Source organism: Corvus moneduloides, chromosome 2 (genome assembly GCF_009650955.1).
Source record: "Corvus moneduloides isolate bCorMon1 chromosome 2, bCorMon1.pri, whole genome shotgun sequence".
Classification (NCBI taxonomy): Eukaryota; Metazoa; Chordata; class Aves; order Passeriformes; family Corvidae; genus Corvus; species Corvus moneduloides.
The window spans coordinates 95,491,569-95,515,816 of NC_045477.1; the positions used below are offsets into that span (position 1 = coordinate 95,491,569).

General features: G+C 38.7%; 1 protein-coding gene across 3 annotated transcripts in view; it reads left to right on the forward strand.

Annotated features, from left to right (window-relative positions):
• LOC116440106 (opsin-3-like) overlaps positions 1-24,248 on the forward strand; it is an 89,456-nt gene that overhangs the window by 39,111 nt on the left and 26,097 nt on the right. For all 3 annotated transcript variants that reach the window (XM_032100436.1, XM_032100437.1, XM_032100435.1), the window contains exon 4: positions 22,893-23,126. In XM_032100436.1, coding sequence (XP_031956327.1) covers positions 22,893-23,126 — 234 coding nt within the window. The remainder of the gene's footprint in view (positions 1-22,892; positions 23,127-24,248) is intronic.

The window sequence follows — 24,248 nt, forward strand, 5'->3', positions numbered from 1 at the left end:
GCACTGCACAAATTCATTGTAAATCAAATTAATGGCTGGTCAGAAAATAGGAATAGTGGGTTTGCCACTTTTCATACTTTAGATAAACCAGGGGGAAAATAAGTCTGTCATAATCTTTAATAACAAGCTAATAGAAAATTAAGATCTGATGTATTAATCTCTGAATGCTCTATGTCCATAAAAAATAGCCTGTGGTTTCATGAGTCTTTCAGTTTCCAGCAATTGGTGTACATTAATACCAAGCACTAATAACATCTCAGTTCAGGGTATGATTTAGTAAAGGTTTTTCCTGATAAGGAAAAGCATAAGTTTTTTTGTTGTTGTTGTTGTTTGCTCACCACTTATAAAACTGGAAAGGTTAAATGTACAGAAGGGTGTTTTGCAGGGTAAAATATGTGAGGATTTGTACTTACACTTCAGCATGGAAGAACTTAGCTACACTTACTTACTCTTCTGTAGTTTAACTCCACTTCAGAGTAACTTGTGACCTCAGGCAAACTCCCTGACAGAAGACTTGGAGGAAAATAAATTTTCCTATGTGTAGCAGCACTGTAGCATTGTCCCCTAGAGAAACACTTCTGAAGGTCTAACTACAAAAGAATGCTGCTGTACAGAGAAAAGAAGAAATGTGCAATGCCCAAAGGCTTCGTTCTCTGCTGATCACCATGTGCTTGATATCACATTACCTGTGCCATTGTGTGAGAGGCCAGTCCCTAGCCAGTGTTGTCCAGGTGAGACGTCAAAGCAGAGGGCCTTGGTTCACAGCACGTAAACCATAATGTATATAGCAAAGCCTGCAGTCATGAGTCATGGAAGGGTTTGGGTTGGAAGAGACATTAAACACCATCTTGTTCCAGCACCCTTGCTATGGGCAGGGATGTCTTACACTAGCCCAGATTGCTCAATGCCCCATCCAATGTGTCCTTGAATAGTGCCAGGACACAACTTCTCTGGGAAACCTGTTCCAATGTCTCAACACTATCACAGTAAAGAATTTTTCCCTAATATCCAATCTAAACTTTCCCTCTTTCAGTTTGGAGCCATTCCCCATGTTCTACCACTACATGCCCACATAAAAAGTCCCTCTCAAGCTTTCTTGTAGGTAGATTACCTTTAGTTACTGGAAGGTGCTGTAAGATCTCCCACAAGCCAAATGTACTTCTGCTTTTTCCTAGTGGAGCAAAGAGAGTTATAAAGGATGTTTGCTTTTACTTTTTCATCCTTATTTCACCTCATCATTAGTCCTGTGTTACTTACAGCTCCAAGGTTTCGCATGGGGCACTTGTAATAGCTATTGCTGTTCATTGGTTCTGTGATTTAGCCCCTTTTCCCCTACTGAAAATACCAAAGGTGCCTGAGGCAGTATATATTGGCAGTAACTGAGGGAAATAATTTTACCTGAGAACTTTATCATATAGTCAAGAACAATGGTGTGAAATACCCACATGCTACAGAGGTATGAAAGGGATGCAAATGATTATGTGCTTACGGAATGAAAATCAAAAGCATATAAAAGAAGAAAGGTAAATAAGTAAAATCTAGAATAAACTTTGTTTCAAAATTTCTAATCCAGTGTTTCGTTAGTTTGTAATGCTACCCACTAGGTAGGATTTTTTACCATCTCAGTTGAATCTTGCACATCCGCATGAGTACCTCTGTATAAACACAGATTAAAGTCTTATGGCCAGAGGAATGCAATTGAGTTGTCAAGCTTGTATCACCTTAATAAAAGAAAGGTATTAAACTATGTAAGTTAATGAGAATAATAAGATCATACTTTTTCACTACAAATGGAATAAGTCAAACCTTAGATTCCCTGGATAGTTGGCACTAGAGCTATTTCATACAAAAACTGAAGGTGAGAAAACCCAGTAAGATTTGTCTTACCATCTCCAATGTTTTCTGATCCTATGTCTTGAGCTTAACCTGACTAAAGCTAAGGTGGTCTAACCTATCTGTAATGGATATTACTTTTGCTCAACAATAACTCATATTATAATATTTTTATCACTTACTATATCCTGTATTTTTTATGGTGAGTGTTATACCCTGCTGAAGAGCTGGGCTGAAATGTGTATGCTTCCTTTATGAAACCAACAATAACTTTCAGTGGAGCCAAACCCAGATGTAATATGAATATAACAGACTAAATGGGAGTAAGTACAACATATTGAAAGAGATGCAAAGTTATGTTGTCTTCAGCTTTGTACCATGTTGAAACTCAACATTTATCTGTCTTTTAAATCATACACACTGTAGAAGCAGAACAATTTTTTTTTGCATGTGTCTGTGTGGACTCTGCATGCAGGAGCATGCATGCAGGTAAGTCTGCATATGCAATATTGGCATGTTTCTACATGGTCAGGAACCTTCCTTGACCTTGAAACTAATGGCACAAGCTGCCTGTGTTCATACTACACAGCATTTGGCCTTGAGCATCCTCTGGACCATACATCTCCTTTGAACATGGTAGTCCATATCTTCTTTATTTGCCAAAACCAAAGTGTCTAAAATAAGACAAGGGCTGACTTCCAGCTCAGTAGAGTTGTACACTCCTCTAGTGTGGAGCTGAAAGTTGATATGCTACACCCTGATCTGTATAGCAGAGGTGTGGGGGAGTGCAAGCCTGTGGCACAAGTTGGAGGACTATGTAGAAAGGATGGAGCCAAACCTCATGCAGCCTTTTCCATGCCACCTACTGGAAGTCATCACTGATGTTTTTGGGCACCTTCTTAGAGAGTTCTGAGGCAAAACTGCGGGGTATCCAAGCATGCTGAGAGTTGAGCAGGGTGGATGATCAGGGATGAGACCTTTATATCACTTTGTGAGGTAGTTTTATGCAGTACAAGGGATGTAGTTATTCATGCTTTAAAATATTCACCTATTCCGTGTCTTTCTTTTCCAAGAAGGTTTAGTTTTGAGTGTGTGTATATGTGTATTATGGAAACTGGAATTTTCTTTTTTTCTTTAAAGGCAGCTTGTTGTAAGAAAAAGAGCTTTGTGTGCACATGAATGTCTAAAATTTTGGCTTTCTTTCTTGACTTCAGACAAGTGTGAATACTGTTTTAAATAGACCTGGTTGAGAAACAGACTTTCTCATCTTTTTCCAGTTAGAGATTTTTGATGAAGATACTTTTTTTCCTGAGTAAGGGGAACACACACAACACAAGTCTTAACCTCGCTATTTTTCACGGATTAGCAATTAATCAGTATTTTATGTTTACACAATCCTCCTCTGGAACATTCAGATGTTAAAAAAACCCCAATATCCTCTGACCCTGAAACCACTCAGGGCCCTGATACCCTTGTAGAGCAGTGCTTAGCCAAAGTGACATGGAACAAAAGATCCTGGAAATCCTTGGAACTGATGGCCTAAAATGCCCGTGACATCCACTGTCCTCAATAAAATCTCTGTGAGGTAACTAAGCACTAAAAGGCCTGGCATTTTTTGGTCTCTATCAGGCATATTGTCAAGGAATGAGAGAAGCCCAGGGACACTTGACTACCACCAGAAATGTCTCAAACTTACATGTTCCCACAGGATGTTTTCATTTTTGTGAATCAGTTTCCCAGTGTAAAACTGTCATGGTAGGAATTATTTTGACCTTAGCTGATCTGTAAATTGCCAAGGAAACACTTCTGTTGCAGTGCAGCTGGCTTATAGAATGCTAAGAGGGTTTCTGTGTTTCTAGCTTTGCATTCCCATAATAGTTCATTTTCCCTGGTGTTTAGCAAGGGTAAAGGTGCAAATACTGGTTCAGCTCACTTTACCTTATCAATACAGCAGAGAAGTGTTGAGAAGTCATACAATTTTGATGTGAGAATGTGTTCTCTCATGTTCATGCAGTCAACCCAAATTTGTATTATCACAAGTTTTGTTGTGGGGTTTATAGGTCTATACTTGCCTTCCCCCTCCCCCCCCCCCCAACCTTTGTTATTAAAATAAACAACCAGGATATTTTATGGAATTATTCCCCTTTATTAAATTGTTGCTGCTTTGCAGACTATTTGTCTCTGTCTTTTGGTGAATCAGTGGAAATTGTCGGCATCTTCATCGACAAGCAGGATGGGGAGCCTAGTCAGGCGCTCCAGGAGCCTTTTATTATTTCATTCCATTATCAGTCTCACATACTGAGTTGAGACAGAGTTGGTACAAAGCTTGTGCTGCCAAGGGCATCCAAAAACTTCCTGGTTGCAAAGCATTTTTAAAAGCTTCTTAGCCAATCAGCATGCTTCTAAAAGACAGCTATCTTAACCAATCCATAACAGCGCATGTACAACTGTTGAGCACAATACTGGCTTGTTATGCCTTGACATAACAATATACAATATCCCATTATAAGGCTTAAACTTCTCTGTCTTGCTAAGCATATTTTTTGCAACTCCAAAATCTGTCTAGGCCAAACCTAGAAACCCTAACCATTGTTTTAATGTCCTTGGTGCTGCATTACTGTACCTTCTTCTAGTTTTCACAGGCAAAGCTGAATCCTAAATACTTTTGCTTTATTTTCTGAAACCTGCTGTTATTTCTCACACCTAAAATCCTTTCCACCTTTTGTGTTTCCCCACAGAAATTAGCTTGTGTTGTCTGTAGCAGATTGAAACTGGGATCATACTTCAATTTACAAGTATTTTTTGTCTTACTATACTTACTATACTTATTTCAGTGGTCCTGATAGTAAAGTGAGGGCCACTGTCACAAATGAAAAATTACGGCAGAAATAGGGCCAATAGTATTTTAAACACTGATTTATATTTCAGGCAGCGTTGTATTAATTTGAGTCAATAACACTTGATTACCAATATTCTGAGTGCCTTTAATTACTAGCCTTGGTAGAATATGACATTAGAGCACTCAATGCCCAGTGTAACTCCACTGGATTAAACGCTGGAGCAGTCAGCTGGGTGACTATTAATGTTTGTTTGTTTGTTTGTTTGTAATGCATGGAGGGGAAAAAGTGGGAAAATACATCTGGAGCAGGAGGAAGGGAGCAGTCTGTGGTCAAGAGCACTGCCCTGGCCACAGCAGAGAATTGTGGGGGCCAGGTGGCTGCTCCTGGGCAGGTCTGGGAAAACACACTGCACCCCACTGGAGAGCAGCTTCCAGCAGAGTGAGACCCATCCTGGTGAACTATGTAGAGTAGAGGCTTCTGAGGCTTTTTTGAATTAAGTACTAACATGGCTTTTCAAAACTTCTGCTCCTGCTGGAATAAAAGAGATCCTGTTCAGGCACTTTCCAGTTGGCACCCAACACTTGATTTACAGGGAGCCTCCTTTACTGAAGGAGCACTCATCTGAATCTTCCCAGGAGAAATTATACCCACTTATAACATCATGTAGAGAGTTTCACATTTCTTCTTATTAGGCAGATGTTTCATTTGAATTTCGCTTCATTAGTAATGCAGTTGTTAGATGAACTCTTCACCTGCTTAATTATAGAGATCTTCATATTAAAAAGCTCAGGAATCCTTATGCAGTAAATCAATATCCCTGTGGACAGGTAAAGGATAGGAAAGTAAAAGATAAGGCCTTAAGTAGCCAATGTTTCCTTCAGAGAAATATGCATAAGGTGCATGAATCTATTTCTCAAGTTATTTTTAATCTGTTGACTCTCCAACTTTTCTATTTCATTCAGGTTTGATTGTAACTTAACCACTGTCCCCTTTGTGATCTTAATTAGTTCTTGCCTTGTTATTTCAAGGTATAAAACTGAAAAAAAATGAACATTCACTCTTAATTTATAATGTTTAGGGCCCTGCGACTTCACTTCCCTGTTCATTAAGCATATTTTTATTTTCATGGTTCTTCTTTTAAAATGTCTACACCATATCCATCTTAAAACAACAAAAATCGTCTTTGGCTTGAGGTGGAGTCACCTGGGCTTACAACAAATAGGTGATTGTTTGGCTTTTAGTCAGTAGTACAACTGACATCTGCTAAGCAGCTAAATTAATCACAGATGAGTATGTGCTGGGTTGCCTCAGGGTATATTCCAGACCTCCTGTACTTAAAAGTGGTACTCTAAATTTAAATGAGAGATCTGTCAACTAAACAGCTTCTCAGATAATAAAAAGCATGTAAGGTGTTTTCTAAGGGGATCTCAGCAGTATTGGACTGTTGTTTCTGGTCACTTACATGGCAGAAGAGGCACAACATTGCAGTTTCAAGAGGCTATAATATTAATTTTATCTGATAATATAACACTTCACTTGAAACTGCCCCAAACATGGAAAGATAGATTTCCATTTACTTGAGGTCTTGGTGCTTATATCTGGCCTATTAAAGATTTAATATAAACAAAGTTTGAATAAAGCTGACCTGCACAGAAATTAAAAAGGAAGAAATTCATAAATATTCTGAGCCTAAATTAAAAACAAACAGACAAACAAAAATTGAGCGAACACTCCCATAAAGAAGGGAGCTTTCCTTACCTGGCAAATACTGAGGTATACACATTTTTATATTCCCATTGAACATACTTAAGTGTTGGTTATATGTCTGTAAAACACTGCAAGCTACTGCCTTGCATAGAGAATAGAATGGATATTGCCACTAGTTCACGATTGCATCTATCCCTGCTTAAATACCAGTAGATCTCTGTTCTGCTCTGATGCCCTCAACATGGATCTGGGCATTTAAAAACATCTATCTCTGGGAAAATTCACTTAGCAAATTCACCTTGAATATTGCTTTCTACTTTCTCTATTGTTATGGCTTGTAAGAGCTCAATGAAAGTCCTTAAAGGCCTTACCTGATAGTTTTTTCTCTCTCATTCCCTGAGCAACTTCAGGATATTAGTTCAGTTTAAATGTCAAGTTGAAAGAACTGACTTTCACATTGCTCCAACCTGGCCTTTCCGCACCGATCTTTAATCTTTCTGAAGAAAATTTGTAACTGTGGTTGGTAGTCTGGCCTTGGGCTTTTGTTAATTGCATGCTACCCCTGGGAGTCTTTTCTTTTTGTACGTATTCTTTCACTATTCAGTAGTGTAAATGCTCTTCTGCCCTGCTTATTCTTCTGTGCTCCAGGATGGTCAAGGCTCAGTAGGTGCTTAGTCATGTCAGCCTGGAACATTTTGGATTTTCTCAATATGTAATGAAATGGATTTGCTTGGGTCTCCATTGCTTGCCGAGTAAGTTCAGGATGTTAATTCAGTCTAAATGTCAAGCTAAAAGAAATAGAATTCCAGCCTGCTGAATTGTCTTGTTAACTCATTCTTCTTTTTACTTTGACCTTTCCTTAGGGAGGTACAGGTATTGCTCGTTTCAGCCTCTCCAGAAGAATGAAACAGTATTAGTTTCAGCCTCTCCAGAAGAATGGTGGAATTTTATACGACTATACCATCTCTGAGGTCATAAAATTTCACACTGGACAGGTGTCATACTTGCTTTAACTACATCTATCCCTACTTACTCATTGCACTGTGAAGAATTCTTCTGTCCCAAATCTCAGAAATGAAAGTGTTGCTCACAAGTGAGCCGAATTTGCAATATCTGTATTTAAAAAATACTGACTTGAACAAGGTTGGCCTTGTTAGTGAACCATTGATAGAATAGTTTATATCTGGACACTAATTATCCCAGATATATTGACCCTATTGAAATTAGAATTAGAAGGAATTCTAGAGAATTATTAAAAATATTGGTGTTGCTTTTTCCTGGCTGTAATTGTCAAATAAAAGCATGCCCAGAACAAAATTAGGCTGTAAAAAAATACTGTTCGAGTGCCAATCTCTTCCTTGGAAAATAAAGGACATGTACAATTGGAAGTGGTATTAATTTGCAGACTGAGAGAGTGAAACACAGATCTGACCACTTGCTGCATGCAAGATCTCCATCCTTAGTGTGTGACATCCTCAGTAGTCACAGCCCCCTTTAGTAAACTTACAGTAAATATCCATGGAGGTCATCAACTGGGAAGTGAGTGCAGTTGATTAGGAAAGCAAGGGACAATGGCCAACAAGAATTGTCTGAAGCAGGAAAGCTGGGAGCAAGGCATGTGAGTAGCTTTGTCAGCGGTGGGTGTCACATATCAAGGGTGAGGTGATATCATACATCATATATAAACATACATGTATGATGAAAGGCTCTTGGTTATCACCCTTCAAAGAGATGGCAGAGCTGGTTTGAGCAATTTAATGAAAAATTCAGTTCTCTGTTCAGGAAAATCAAAACAAATAAGATGTTAGAAATTGCTAGGAAAGGGATTGAAAGAAACATCCCCAATGTTGTTATACCATTGTATAAACTTGAATATTGCAAGGACTTCTGGTCATCTATTTGAAAAGAATATAAGAGAAACAGAAAAGGTGTGAAAAGGGTAACAAGTGCTATCAGAGCTACAGAAATAGTGTTCAAGGAGAGATTAAAAGTGAGAGAAACGTCCTCAGGAACCAACATTCAAACAGTACCATCTTTCAAGTATGGTACTACAATTCAGAGACTCAAGGTGAAATCCCAGATTCCAAGATTATAGTGTGAGCCAAGCTGGAAAGCATCCTGGCCTGTATAGAGAACCACTGAGAACCCTGTGTATATAGCATTTGAGAAGCAGGACATCAGCTCCGAATTTCCAAGTACAACTCCATAAGCAAGCAAGAGTTGACTGTATCACGCCAATTTCTTCCTTCCCCTTCCCTTACCCTTTTCCTTTCCTTTGCTCCTCCTTTCCCTCTCCCCCCACCCCCACCCCCCATTTTTCCCTCCACTTCCATCCTCTCCTGTCCTTTTCTCTCCTTCTCATTCCTGTTAGTCTCAGTCAACAAGACGCTTGCCAATAATAGTTGTTTTCATCTAAATTAAAGCACTCATTAAGGTATAGCTACCGGATCATGTTTGCTGAAAGAACCATTCTAGTGGAACCCCTATATTAGATTACTCTTACATTTCTCCTGAACAAAAACTGCAGCTATATGAACTGATGCCTTCTTGGCCACAGTCAGTGGTCTCACTGGCAGAAGACCAGTTTGCCATCTGTTCCACTGCCACTTTACTCTTTCAGGATTCTAATCACCACAAAAAATATTAAAATATACTAAAGAATAGCCACCATGTAGTTTTAATTCATGACCTTCTTCTACTGCACCTTTGTCTGCCTCCTTGGAGTATGTGAGAATATATGGCAAGTAGCTCAAATGAACCATTACAGAGTGATAGCGATTTTTCTGCTTGGATACAAAATCTGGAACTGTATTGATTGTTTTCAGTTGTCATAAGTACTGTATTCATCATGTTCCCCTATAACCCAGAAATCTGTGCTACCTGAAGAAATAATTTATAAAAGTGCTATCTTTTGTACAGCAGCAGAGTAACAACAATATAATACTGTGCCTGCTGTACTACTCCCCTTCAACAAATGAGAAACAAATTTCAGGGAAAGCCAATATTATTTAGAAGTAAAATTACAAACCCAGCTAACTTGTATCCTAGTCATCTTCTAAGAGGTTATTTTGGTCTTTTTCTTACTGAAATTGTTTCTTTGCTGTAATAATACTTTTCACAGACTCAGAGCTGTCAGGATTCAAAAGAAGTAGTAGTATCAAAGCAAACATAACTTGATGGGCTATTGGTGTTTTTCACTGTTTTCTTCCAAAGTAAGTATACCTATCAGGAATATGTGTTTTACTTTATATGTGATTACAGTTCACAAATAAAAATGAAATGAAGCTTGCCAACTAACCAAGTTTTGCAAAGTTGCACATTTTATTTTTAATGTGTAATCTATTTCTCTTCCTATACTATATCAACAGTATAATTCAGCATCAGTATACTTTACAATTGTGTGTCAGCACTATCTGTATTGTGCTCTTTCTGCAGAGAAACGACAAGGATTTATCTAAGTCTGGTGAAGTTAACACAGCTCATCACTTTTACAAATGCCTGGCTTTCTCCTAGAAATGCCAGTAGGATGCCAGCTGGGTTATTAGTGCTATAAAACTGCCACTTCTTCCCTAAGTGATGATAGTGACTCTATAAAAATCACTGACCTGCCTTTAAGCAAACTTGGTGAACTTCATTTCAGTGAAGACCATTGGTGGCCTGTTGCAAAGTCAGCTGGAAATATTCAGTAGGTCCCCACTTCTCAGGTGAATGCTCTGTGCTATGGGCAATTTTAACATTTACTCAGCGTTAATAGGCTTAGTAGTGGCCTACTAATCCTTAGTAGGATTTATAAGAGAAAAACCTTCTTTTCTATCCATCAGTCTGGTCATTTACTACAGAAACATCAGCCAAGGAGTTTTGTTTCCCAAAGATACATTACCTGGACGTTTCCAACTACCTCCTTTCCATGGAAACCCCATTAAGTCATAGTTCAGCGACGTCAAATGGGAGGTAGAGGGTTTTTTCTTTCTCTCACTACTCTAAAAAAGGCTTTGAAGTCTTTGTAGTTGAATATTCTGAATCAGAACTGCCAACATAATTTGCTTAAGAGTTGGCCAGAATTAACTGTGCTCACATTTTGACAGGTAACCTGGTCTAGTGGATAAAAGGGAAACTGTAGTCGTGATACAACTCAAGTTCTTGACACATGATGTGCCCTTAGCAACTAGGAAGATACTGTCCGAGAGGATTCCCTGTAAGGTGCCCATTCATGGAGATCTGTCAAGTGCTTTCAGCATTTTCATTAATGATATTTATATATAATTAAAAGTCAGTGAACATCAGCAGTGCTCAATGCAAGTGCAGGATTGGTCAATGCAAGCCCAGCATTCTCTTTTTCTTGTATGAGGAATCAAACAAGATAAATAAACATAGGTTGGGAATCAGTACAGTCTAAAGGATCCAATTTGAGTAGTGAGTCCCACACAATTTGTGAGTTTGGGAACACAATACCTTTTTAAACAGAACTTATTGTGGGACAGGTGAGCAGAGGTGTGGAACACCTGACCTTGGTTGTGCTCTGTTCTCTCTTCTGCTTTTGTTAAGTCAAGATATGCAAATTTTGAGAACAGGTATGTGAACATATTTTAAGCATAAAAACACTGCTACTAAAGAGAAGCAGTTGTGACTCATCATGCTTGCATACCCTTACACTAACGGAAAGACACAAGGAAACAATTTCTAGAAATGAAGGTCTAGATCAGATGGTACAAAAAGGCTTGTAAGGATGTAAGTGTTGAAATCACAGAGCAGGTTGTTCAAGGATACAAAATATATTTCTATCAGACAGTAACTCTCAGGCTGATTGAGGAGTATTTGTCCTGCACGTAGTGCATACTGGGGAAGGGGGAATGATGGGCATCACTAAATCCCTTGAGAATCCTTTCAGCCCTCTGGCTGTAAGATTTTAAGTGCATTAAAATTCATGGAATTCCTAATATTTATTTACAAAGATAGTAAAACCACTTCATCACGTAGCAAGAAATGCACAGTACTAGAGTAGTTTATGACAACATGAAAATGAAATGGTAGGAAAGCAGAGAACTTTCAGTCCTTTGTCTCCACCAGCTGCTATTTATTTTAATGTGCATCTGACAAAGTAATATAAACTTTCAGAATGACAGATTTGTGAATATGTAACAACAGCTATAACCCAAAACTTTGCTGACTCTGTCACATTTGGCATTTGTTTTCATTTAGAGAATATTTTATGGCATGTTTATTATACTTTGGGATGCATATTTCGGTGTTTCTGTTGCATTAGAAAACACGTACTTCCTTTTCTTTTCAAATATTATGTCCAGCTTCAGAAGACAGACAAAGGAAAAGAATTGGTTTAATCTGGAGTTGAACAATCATGTATGCTGGTAAAAGTATAATTCAGAGACATTTTAATAAAAAAGCCCTGTACATATATCTGTTTTTTTATACTCCTTTCCTCTATTTTGTAATGATGATGCTGACTCTGCAGGGAAGACATCTAGATGGCTTCACTTTAGGCCATGATTTTGTTTAAAACTGAAATAAAGAATAAATGGCATTTATATCCCTCCCTCAGCCATATGTATGTAGAACTTACAAGTTTTCAAGCATCATTGCTTCCACAGATCCACAGTCTTCCATCAGAGATGATACAGGGGGTAGAAATTGGAAGTCTCTCAACAAGCTCATCCGTTTGAGTTGTAAGCATTTGGAAAATTAATATGTTTTGAGCTATAAAAGAAAGCATCTTATTTTTGCTAGATTTGTTCAAAATTCTAACAAGGAATAGTACTTAAAACACAACCGTCCATCTTTTCTATATTATGTAGGAGTCATATTGTGTTTTTACCCATGTCATACTGCATATCACAAAGCTATGGTCAGAACATATAAATGCTGGGTCTCACACCTCTCAAAGTACTGGGCATGGATAAATTCTGGTCAATTCTTTTAGACTGGGTACTCTGGGACTTGTTCTTCTAGTCTGTTTCTCGAAATGTCATATTGCTGCCCACCAGCTGCCTTATGCTATATCTGACACCTTCAAAGTCTTTCCCATTATTTACACCTGTTTTTCTTCTGTCACTTTTGGGTATGGCATGTCTTAAATATCCTATAAAAGGTTCCTAAAAATGAAGTTTATGAATCTCTGCAAATAGCTCCGTACTGTGTTTCTGAAGGCATGATGATTCCGAGTGCTGCAGGCTTGGAGGAGCCGCTCCCATGCAGTTTCCTACATCTTGTTTCCATGTGAAGCAATGTCTGGCTGCCAACAGTGAACATGATGGCCCCCTCTTTAAAGAACCTTTCTGGCAGAGTGTGTTCAGTCCAACCGAGAGGTTGAGCAAGCCCACTACTTTCCCCTTTTTTGTTGGGCCCTGATGTGAAGAGGAATACTGCTTTGAGGTGATCCCTAAGGTAGTGTTAGAGGGGTAGACAGAGTAGGTGTTCCCAGGCTGAACCTGTGATGATTGTTCTCCCAAAAGGGTGCAAGAGCCAATGGGAAAGGCAGCATCACAAAAGGCAGAGCTTGTAGCACCGGACTAGAAAAATCTCTGTGGACAAATCAGTAGAAAGGGCCACATATTATACACTAGAGAATGTATGTTACTTACTCCATGTCTAATTATTTATTCCTTTCTTACCCATGCCCTGATCTTTTTCTTAGAATCTTTTATACTGTCTTCACCTTCTAATGTCAAATTTTGATCTAATGCTGTGAATACCCCAACTCCAGTATAACTTCTTTTAAAATTTTTTTTGTGGGGGCAGGAATGAAACTTTTAAAAAGAAAAAGGAATTCTGTTGTTGGTTTGTTTTTGTTTTGTTTTTTATTAACTGTACTTATTCTAAGTAAATCTAAAAGTCAGCTGAAGTACCTCATGCTCTGGTTATTTCCAGTAGCCACTGGTGATACAGCTCTGGACTCACAAGACAGAAACAATCAGTAATTTATTAAAAAGTGTTTTTTAAAAACCTCAGATTTGTATTATTCATGTAGGAGCCTCTTTGTGATTGATAAATAAAGAACTGAAAACTGCTTTGCCATATGTGTTGTACCTGTACTATCTGTATTAGTAATAAACTTGTTTAACGAAACTAAATATGTAATATATATATATATATATGTATGTATATATCCAATATAGTCTCAGCTTTTGCAAACTGACCAGATGCAGAGAAATGTTTGTAATGTACTGCATAACCCTAACTCCTAAAATCCCAGTGCCTTCTCACCATGCTGTCCCTGTGCTTGCATCTTAGGTTCACCTGGCAGGCAGGAGGACTGTTTTGTATTTGCACACCATGTTCTGGAGACACTCTGCACCCATCACCCACCTCATGGGTAGAGAGTTTGTGCAGAGGATTATGGAGTATTTATTACTGGCATCAGTCTACTTTAGTCCTGGATTATTTTGTGTTTAATCACAAGCAGAAACTGCTGCACAGTCAAAGACGGACCTGACGTATCAAACTCATAAAATTGTAACAAACTCTTCAGTTTCTGCTTATCTTGCCTTTTTAGTAATCTAAACCAAAATATGAAACTTTACAACCATTTATGTTTCCTAACTGAAAGTCTTAAAATTATATATAATTTATAAAGGACTGTCTTTAATCCACAAGCTACAGGAAAGGAATTTATATTCCTTTTCTGTTTGCAAAGGTAAATGAATGTTTATGAACACCAGGCTAGGTACAATTCACCAAGCCAACTCCCCCTTGCTCGCTCTCTCTGGCCTATCAAAATGAGGGCTAGAGAGACCTAACTTCTTCAGGTGCAACACAATCCTGTGTACACCTCTCCCAAGGAAAAAAAAGTGTGTACACCTGAACTTCAGTCTTATTGGTTAAATTTAAGTTGTCTAACTTAGCCGTGTACGTAAATTTCCATGTCCAGTTTGTCATTCTGTGATGAAAAAAGGATTATATACTGTAGAGTGGGATTAAAATCAGGAGGGTATCAAGGGTTGTGCTGAGAGGAGATGAACCAAAGGCTTGCAGACTTCACAGGGTTGGGTTAGTTTTGTTTTGGTTTTTTGGAATACACCGATACCATGGTATGTGTACAAGAATTTGAGGGAAAGAATCTGGAGGAGAACATTTTCAGGCTATTTTTGGCATAGTTCCTATATTTTTAAAGATGTCAATTAGATGAGAGCTTTGAAAACACTTCGTATTTAAATTTTTTGTAGGGTCTATAGGATTTGACAGGCAGATCCAAGCACATCTATTAGGCTTATTTAAATATAAATAACTGCATGTCAAAGCCCTACTCACATGTCCTTAATGATTCCTTGCTTTATGTCAGCAGAAATTTTCAGGAAAGTGGGAGGGGATCCCTCAGTAAAATCTGGGAAAGCCTGACATCTTTCCAGGAGAAAGGGTAATTGTGGTTAGGTACTGAAAGAGTGATGATACCTGAGAGATTTTATCATCTGATTTCACTGGAAGGAGTGCACCTATCAATCCAGTGGAAAGCAAGGCTCGAATTCTCACACACATATGCTAGCCTGGAGAAAAGCAGCACTAATTGTAAGTGAGAGCTTACATACCTGCAAAAATGGACCTAGGGGAATAGCAAAGCTCCATTTTCAGGGAAAACATTACCCTGACACCTTTTTTTTTTTTTTTTCATGCCTCAGATTCAGAGAAAGTCTTCATATTTAGAGTAGAAAAGATTGTGGTTAGTTTAATTCATGAGGCAAAGAGGGTGGTGAGTAATACTTGCATCATAACTTGCTTTTTCCTAACTTTCCTCTCCAAATTTGGATGACTCTGGTGTAAAAATTTTCACATAACTATGGGAATGTGTGTGTGTGTGTGTGTGTGTGTGTAAAATGTGTATATATATATTTGTAAAATATGTAGTGTGTGGTGTGTATATATTTTTCCATAAATACAAATATATATATATACATATTTCAAAATGTTATTTTTTGTCAGCTTTGATTGAAAACATTTTTCCTTTAGGTCCAGGAAAGCATGCAGTCCATTTTCTATGTAGATGGTAGCATATGTTGTTTAGCAGAAGGTAGCCTAGAAAGAAAACTGGAAAGAAATTTTACACCTGTCAGTTCATCTGTTGTTGAAGAGTTCAACTTTATTACTGATGTTGCATATACACATTCTACATTTTGTTGTCTGTGGAAGAAAGAACACAGAAGCCAAGAAGGAATTAAGGTCTGGCATTTTCCCTTCCTGCTTCAGAAATTCTTCAATGCAAAATACACCAAAGTCAGCTTTAATTTCTTTTTTCTTCCATTTTTCCTTTCCCTTATTGTCAGATGGGCTGTTCAGTCAGTCAATGCCATTGCAAAAGGTTTTAAAACAACAACAACAAAAAACCTAACCCAAACCAGAAGTTAGTTATTAAATTACTGGTTAAAAATATCATTTGTTGGCAAGCTTTTCAAGAAGATGAATGTTAAACTAAATTACTGGCTTCATTTCCTGAAAGAAATCTCAGCACCTTCCATCTTTATAATAGCAAGTCGTGTTGCAGAGCAGCAACACATGTAGCAATACTATAATACAGGTTCACATCTTCCTTGTGTTAAGGACTCCAGAGCTGGATGCAGTACTCCAGGTGGGCTCTCATGAGAGCAGTGTAGAGGAGGAAAATCGCCTCCCTCAACCTGCGGTCCACTCCTCTTTTGATGCAGCCCAGGATGCATTTGGGCCTTCTGGGCTGCAAACACACATTGCCAGCTCACATCCAGCTTTTCATCCATGAGAACCCTGAATTCCTTTTCTGCAGGGATGGGCTCAATGACTTTTCCCAGTCTGGAGTAATTTTGGGGATTTCTCCAGCCCGTGCCAGCCCCTGGCACTTAGACTTGTTGAACATCCAAATCTTAGTGTTTGGATAATGCTGTCCCTCACATGGTGTGATTATTAGAGCTGTCCTGTACAAGAGCAAGAGTTGGACTTTGATGATGCTTGTAGGAGTGTCTAATGGACTTCTCTTTCTAAAACAAAACTGTTAATGCAAACCAAATGATAGCTGGCACATACACCTTTAATCTTCTCATGAGCACTGATGCTAGAAAATACACAGTGAGTAAAGAAGGTCAGGATAAAACATTAATTATCAATGACAGGAGTGACACCATGAGCTCCTTGTTTAATATATGGGATTATGTTCACTGTGTTAGTCAAATTGCTGCTAAAAGCCCTTTAGAAGTGAAAAAAGAATCCTGCATCTAAGAGGATTATAGTGTTCCTTAAGCCCACAATAGAATTTCGCTGATTTTAGCAGCAATAGCAGTTATGCTTTAAGGGCAATGTTTAAAGCAATGAATTTCGTATTTAAAGCATCACTTCACCTTGAGGCATTAAGGCAGCTAATTTCCATTTCAATAACAAAAAATTGCAATAAAATCAGTCTTCAGTTGATAAAATATCCTTCCTGTGGACTTAAATTCCTACCCTTAACAGTGACATTAAAATTATTAGCTATATGGCCCCTTGTGTGGTTTTATGGCTTCTGCCTTCTGTATTTGTTGCTATTAACTCATTATATGGCTCCAGCTGAGCAAAATGCTCATGTGCATGCTTAAATCTCAGTTTGCTCACTGAACATATAAGTGTAAATGCTTTGTAGAGGCAAGGCCCATTGAATTCTAAGGTGACCCAAAACAGATGTTTCTGTTTGCTCTCCATTTCCACAGGACAATACATCTCCTCAGCGTTCATTTCTTTTGAGCTTAGCCACCTAACTGCTAACAAAGGAGGCATTTATTTTTTATGCCAGCGAGCCCTCTTTTTCCAGGATTGCCTATTTTAAACAACAAAGTATTTCATCCCCCTTATTATTAATCTATACAGTACTGGTTCTGGGGTAGCTCACACTGAGAAATAGATTACTTGAAGTGTCTGTTTCCTACAGCTTTTTAGAACTTTACATGCCTTGGAGGTGTGGGGGTTTTTTTCTCCTTTTTTCCTTGTTTTTGCTTGAGGACAGAATCCACAGAGATGGGAGAAAAGAAAGCTCATTATAACTGATGTTTCAGTCACTGCTTAGTCTGACTGCAAGGTTTAGCAGAGGTTTATTCACACTGATGAATGGAGACCATATCTGATTTTCTTCTTTTAGAAATGCAACAGAGAGTTGACTGGTTCATGATAGAAGATGATCTTTTTCCAGCTTTTTCCTCTACTGCAGCTTTTGCATAAAAAGTCTAGATCCCTTCTGTTCATTTCAAGAAGTGGTAGTAGACTAAATGTTCAAAGATTGGCAGACTTCCCTCCGATGATTATGAATATTTTATTTGTGTCTGATTTTGGTAGTACTGTCGAATACTTGATCATGTCAAAACAAGCACTTACAGCCGATACTGAAAGATGCTGGTGGCAACAAACACTGCTGCTCATAAATAGTCTTTTCTTCACTGTGCAGTTCTGAAGTAGTGAAGCAAACATGCTTATATGAGTGTAAGATACACAAATGCAGATCCAGGAATAATGTATCAGCCGTGACGAGAAAAGCACTTTGTGCCCTGTTTCCACATTGCTTGTTTAGAGTGAGCTACATAAAGGATGTTTACAGCATCCACTGTAAATAGGTACACAGAATATAGTAACTGATACAATTTTCTATTGTAATAAATAGTTGGAGAAAGAGAAAGTGACTTGAAGGACAAAACATGCAAACAGGATCCCTGATTTCTAAGATGTTGTGATGTACATGTTCCCTGCTTGAAGTGGCTCTGGATGGTGCATAGTCTCTCCATCTAGTGGTTAGATGGATGGGATTCCATATATCCTTCATAACCTTTCAAGATGTTCACAGCTGAAAATGGGTGCAGTTAAAATAGGAAGGAAATGCTTTATGAGAAAAAGCACATAGCTATGTCAATTAAGGAGGAGAGACTATGGTAAATGTGAAAAAGAAAACACAGGGGAATCTGAAACAGTCAGCTTAGATGTTCAATGCTGAAGGCTCCCCTTCTTAACCCATAACTTTGGCCCATCTCCCTTGCCTTACATATATAAAAAAACCCAGTTTGCCCATGGATGATGGGAATATTTTGGACTGACTGGATTTGTGCCTCTGATACTGTGGGCCTCGCAGTTGCCTCACAACCTCTATACACAGCCATCCTTCAGGTCTTTCCTGGCACCTGTGCCTTCTTCTAAGTAGATGAAGTGCCACCACTATTCTCTTTGTCCCAAAAGTCATGCCCAGATAGATCCAGAGAGAGCCAGCAAGGGGCTGCAGTAGGTCAAACTTTTGACTCTGGAGCACAGGAAGGGGCAGGATGTTCCCTTAGGCAAGGCACTGCTCAGGGCTCTTCTCCATATGAAATTGTGTGATGGCTAAGAAAAACATTTAAAGCAGTAAATCTCTGACCAGAGGCAGGTAGCTGCTGTCTTCTTTTGTCTGGGCTGGAAAGCCCCATTGTTTAGCCTGACAAAAACCCATGGATTCAGCTGTTGTTGCCATCTGGCTGCTCCCTCCAGGAACAGGCTGACTGAACCAGTTGACATGGACAGTGATGAGGTCTGGACTGACACCTGCAATGCCTAAATTGGGTAACCAGAACCTGTTACCTTAAAATCATTTCCTATGGCACATAGTCCTATTATTATCTTCCCTACTATTGTAAAATAGTGTTTATATGTTTGGAAGGTTTACTTGTCTTCTGCAAGGGCAGACCCATTATCTTTTCTCTTTAAGGAGAGAACAGACCTGTTCTCCTTAGAGGAAGTCAAGCTTCCTCTAGGTCATGCCTTTCTCCGGGTCCTTGTTGTGACAGGCCCACACATTTGCCTGCATCCAGTTTGAGGCTGTTGTGTCTCCTTGCAGAATACCTGTCCCAGCACATATTTTGAATCCTTTTCTTGAATCTCCAACCTAACAATCTCCAAAGTTACAGCAGAACTCTGCATCTTTTTACTAACCCTCTCCATATCCATATTGTAAGCTCCTCTTTTCTTTGGTTTGTGACTGCTCCAGACTTTGACCAGTGCTGTTGAAATTTTATATGCTCTGCTCAGAGCTCCCCAGTTTCATCTTTTCCAAAACCTGAAATAGCAGTGCAGCCCATCACTTGGTGAGTGATATATCTGCTACCTCTTGTCAGATGTGGATGCAGCTTTTGAGGTCAACCAATCAATGTGTCACTTGGGCTCCTTCTGAGGACACTTCTACCGTGCCAGCCTCCTCACTGAATGCCACCGTGGCTTCTCCCATGCTCTGTGGCCTGTCACATCTAATGTACATGCTCAGCATGCTGCCCTAGTCATCTAAGTAGTGGTGTCTTGTGTGCCAGATTGACTCGAAGAAAGTGTTGGGTATATGTGAGATGCAGCATGGCTACAGGGCAGATCCAGACCAGAGCTAATTGTGCCACTATAATGGTCAGTGCCTGAGATTAGACAAGCTTGCCTGTCGCTGCCTCCAGCTGAGTTCTGAAAAAACAAAACATTTCTTCTACTTCCCAGGATGAAAGTAGGAGAGAAACACTATTTTCTCATTAAACCAACCACCCAACCTTCTTTTCTTTAAATACAGTGGTTTCCCAACATTTATACTGCCAAATTTGGCAGGAGATGATCTTTGTCCCAGAGAAAACAGCTGTTTACAGCAAACAAGTTTTTTCTGGCCATCCTACATAAGTATAATCTGATCCCAATTGGCCAGTATTTCTTGTGCCATTTTAAAATGTGGTTTAGATCTTCTAAGTATTTTAACTTTATGTTATATATACCCTGTATGTTCACTTTTAGACAGAGATTTATAAGCTCAGCTATTCTAGAATATTATTTGAATCTATTTTTTCTCATCACTATCTGATGCTCTGCTGTCAGCTGGATATCCAGGGAGCCATTTCCATTTGACTACTGAAAATACAGTGTAGCAATTGCATTAAATTGTCCAGTAGTTTTAAAATAACAAAATTATTTTAATGTTAAAACGTCTACTGCTTTTTCACCTGCAGAAGTGTAATCTTTCTGTAGGTTCCATGAACCTGAGTTATACTTTGCTAGAGGCCATCCAGCACCTATAAACAGACAATTTTTAAAGATAACACCTTCTAAAGGTAGGCTGCAAAACTGCGAAGGCAATGAAACCAAGAGTGTGTGGATAAATATGGTACATGATTTCAAAACTTCCCTTCCTAAGGAAATGAGCTAAGGACGTGAAAGTGGAAGGACACATGCCAGAATCATGTCCATAGTCACTCTAGTTTTAGACATCTTTCCTTCCTCTGCTTATGGTCTCTATTTTGTCTGTGCAGAGGGTAAATTCTTGCAAACTCTTCAGGACACATATCTAAACATGGAGCAAAAACCTGTTGCCTGATCCCTCCGTGTTTATTGAAGATCTTCATCTGTGGATGCCATGGCTAACTGGGGCTTTGCATTCCTTGGTTAATATTTAATTTGTAGCCTAGCTGCAGCTCACATGGGATCCTGGATTCATCAGTCAGAGAAATTTACCATTAGTCATGAAAAATTTAGTTCAAATAAGCAATACAGGATTGGACCATTATCTATTATTTATCCTTTTTTCGAGCTGAATTAAATGAACAGGTTGCATTCTTATAAAAAAAATAGCCCCGAGTCTTTTCAGAAAGGATCGAATTTATTTTGTAATTGCCTTTTTGCAGAAAATCATTAAAAACTAGACAGGAAAGATACTTACTAATTTTGTGCAGACTAAATTTGTGTGTGTTTTATTTACAGGAACATTTCCACTGAAACTCCAAATAGAACCAAGCACTCTAGAAGCCTAGAGTCATAATGAACTAAAAGAAACTGTAACCATATTACTTTGCCTTCATATGTACATTATACAGTCACTATATATGTGTTTAACTCACAATCTGATACATAAACACATATGTTATGCAAAAAAATTCACACTACAAAGAGCTAGGAAAAGCTCTGACTATTTCCTTGGCATGTGCAAGGTATGTGTCATGTAACAGCAAATTACATTTGACTGGGATGGTTGGTAGCTTCCACCTTTAACTGGGCTCTATTCATTTACCTGCATCAGTTTAAACCTATTGATTTAAAACTTTATTTTTTTTTTATTTGATTAGGTAAAGTTTGGATGTGTTCAATTACACAGAGCTGCTTTTTTGCTTATTTATGTTTGTAGTTTTACATGGGCTTAATTCCCTTGGGTACAGTTTACTCTCAAGTGCTGCATTCAAGAGTCAAAAAGACAAAGTGGACATAAATTAGATTCGGCTGAGTACAAGGCTCAATCAATATAGTTTAAACATTTGAATAGTTCCTGAAGTCCTGCTGGCATGTCTGGGTTTGCTGCAGTAAAGCTGAGTAAACCATAACCTCAGGAGACCAGTGTGCTGAGGCTCCCTCTAAACTCAGCAGAGAGAGTCTCTAAAATTAACCTCCTTGCAGAGCTTGTTTTTGATTTTTAGGGAATGAGCTTGTTCCTCATTGTTACCGCCAATGCACTCAGCTGCCCAAACACTGGAAGAGCATTCTGTAGTTGTCTACAGAAAAATGAATTCACACCAAGGCTTAAAGATAAAAGTTGGCTGTTATTTTAATGTTAAAGCTTTATCTTAGAACTCTAGACTCCCAAAGGGCATGATGCTTCAGTCCAGAACAGATTAAAGGAGAGTACATTTTGAAGCAGAGATTATAAATACTTCCACAGCAGAGTTGGACTTGCCCATACACTGTAAATACTGGCAAATTCATGGTAACAAGACAGACTCTTGTACCATCCCTTTGAAACTGCTCCTTTACATCTGCTTTTCCTGTTTAACCAATTCTACTCCATTTCCCCAAAAAACCCAATGAATGTCATCTGCATTCAGCACACTTTTTTAAGAGCACAAACACCTGTTTCTGATCATTAGCAGGAGTGAAGCCCTTTTATCAAAATGGTTAAGTACCTGGAAGAAATATTCTAGAAGAAATGAATCCTACGACTTAAAACTTCATCAAGTGAGTCAGCAAGGCTTCTCTAGTGTCCCACTTCAAGCATGACCATGACTAACACTATGCCAGGCCAGCTGGGGCTTTATCTAGTCTTGGAAACATCCAAGGACAGAGACACTAAGCAGAGGCCTAGCATTGCTCTGCTATTTCCACACCCTTAACAGAGAATACTTTTGGTGGTTCAGATGTGCTATGTAAAGCTTCTTCATCTCAAGAAAGTTCTGTGTACTGGAACAACTGGAGTGAAAACATGGTACATTCACACAAAATTCCATACCTTAAAAGCAACTGCAGGTGACCTAATATTGTTAAGGACTAGATGCTAACTTTGTCACCTTCCTGCATTTGCTCCAACCTCCACCGGGACTCTGGTTTATGCTGGCATGCAGTGTGGTCTCTGCAGAGCTTCCCCTAGTGCCTAATGGAGATGAAGAAAGTCTTTTCACTGCATTCGATCAATTTTGGGTTTGGGTTTGTTTTGCTTCTAGAACTACAGTGTTGATTGTTATTGCTGATCCATGACCAATAGTCCCAGGTTGTTAACACAGTCAATCCAACAGCTCTGCTTGTTAAATTTTATCTTTTTTCACCTTTCCCTAGGTTGGAAAAACCCACAAGAATGCTGCCCGCAAAAGAGAATACCACGTCCTGTTCATGGTGATCACTACAGTTATTTGTTATCTGGTGTGCTGGATTCCATATGGGGTTATAGCATTACTTGCAACATTTGGTAAGCCAGGTGTTGTGACTCCGGTTACAAGCATCATACCTTCCATCCTAGCAAAAAGCAGCACTGTTTGCAATCCCATTATCTACATACTTATGAATAAGCAGGTAAGACGTATACTATTTTAAAATTGTATTTTCTTCAGGGTCCATCAGACATTCCTGACTACTGTGACTACCAATACTATTGATGTATCTTTAAGGACATTGAAAGCTTGTCCGAACAATACTACTGGAGTCTTGGGTTAGAAGGGCTTGCAAACAGCAGCATATTGCTAGATAGGACGAATAGAAAAATGTTTGCTTACTGAAATTGCTTGTGTTCTTCTGAGGACACACTGGGTATTAATTTGTATCCTTATAAATACCTCCAAAGGTATTTATAAGAAGAATACTCAAATATTTGGTGAGGTTGAGGAGGGGGAGGAAAAATGGACAAGAAGACAAAGGGACTTCATGACCTTGAAAATAAAATAAAGGCCACTTGTAAATACCATTTTCATTATAGATCCCCTTGAAACCAAGTATCATTGCAGTTACCATTTTTGTGGACATCTACATCCTTACTATGCAATTCACAGGTCAGCTACATGCCAAAATAGATAATGAATTTTGTCTCATGAGCACCAAGGCATGTTCTAAAATGCCTACATCCAGTTCAGGTCCCTCATTCCTGAAAATGCCATTTTCAGTACTCAGAAGTGAGCCTCCTAATGTTTCTGTGCTGACAATTCTGACTCTAAAGTTTGATAATGGTGGATCTGGAAGTTTTAAAAGTGTTTTGTAGTAGGAAATCTGAAAAAGACACAAGGTTTATGAAAACTTCTTTTTATTAGATTATGTTAGAGGTTGTTCTCTGATTTCTTTCTTCACTATACCCATTACATTATTTCAAAGCAAGGAAAAACCCTTTTATCTTGCTCAGTGTATGCTGGAGGCCACCCTTAGTATTTATCAACAGCAGCATTATATTATTATGGAGCTGAGACAAGGGAAGAGTTAAAGGTAACAGCATTATATTCAAGTTTTGCCACAGCCTGAGGTCGTTCTTGGCCTGCTTCATCTAACCTAAAATTCTTAAACAACAAAAGAGCCCACTCTTGGAGTTTGAGGAAAAAACCCCAGCAAGCTGTAAAACCTCCCCGAAATCAGAAGGAAAAAGTTCTACTGCCTTCCCCAAGACTGGGGCTTCGTTTCCAAGGTCTACTTTGAGCTGACATTGAAACAAAT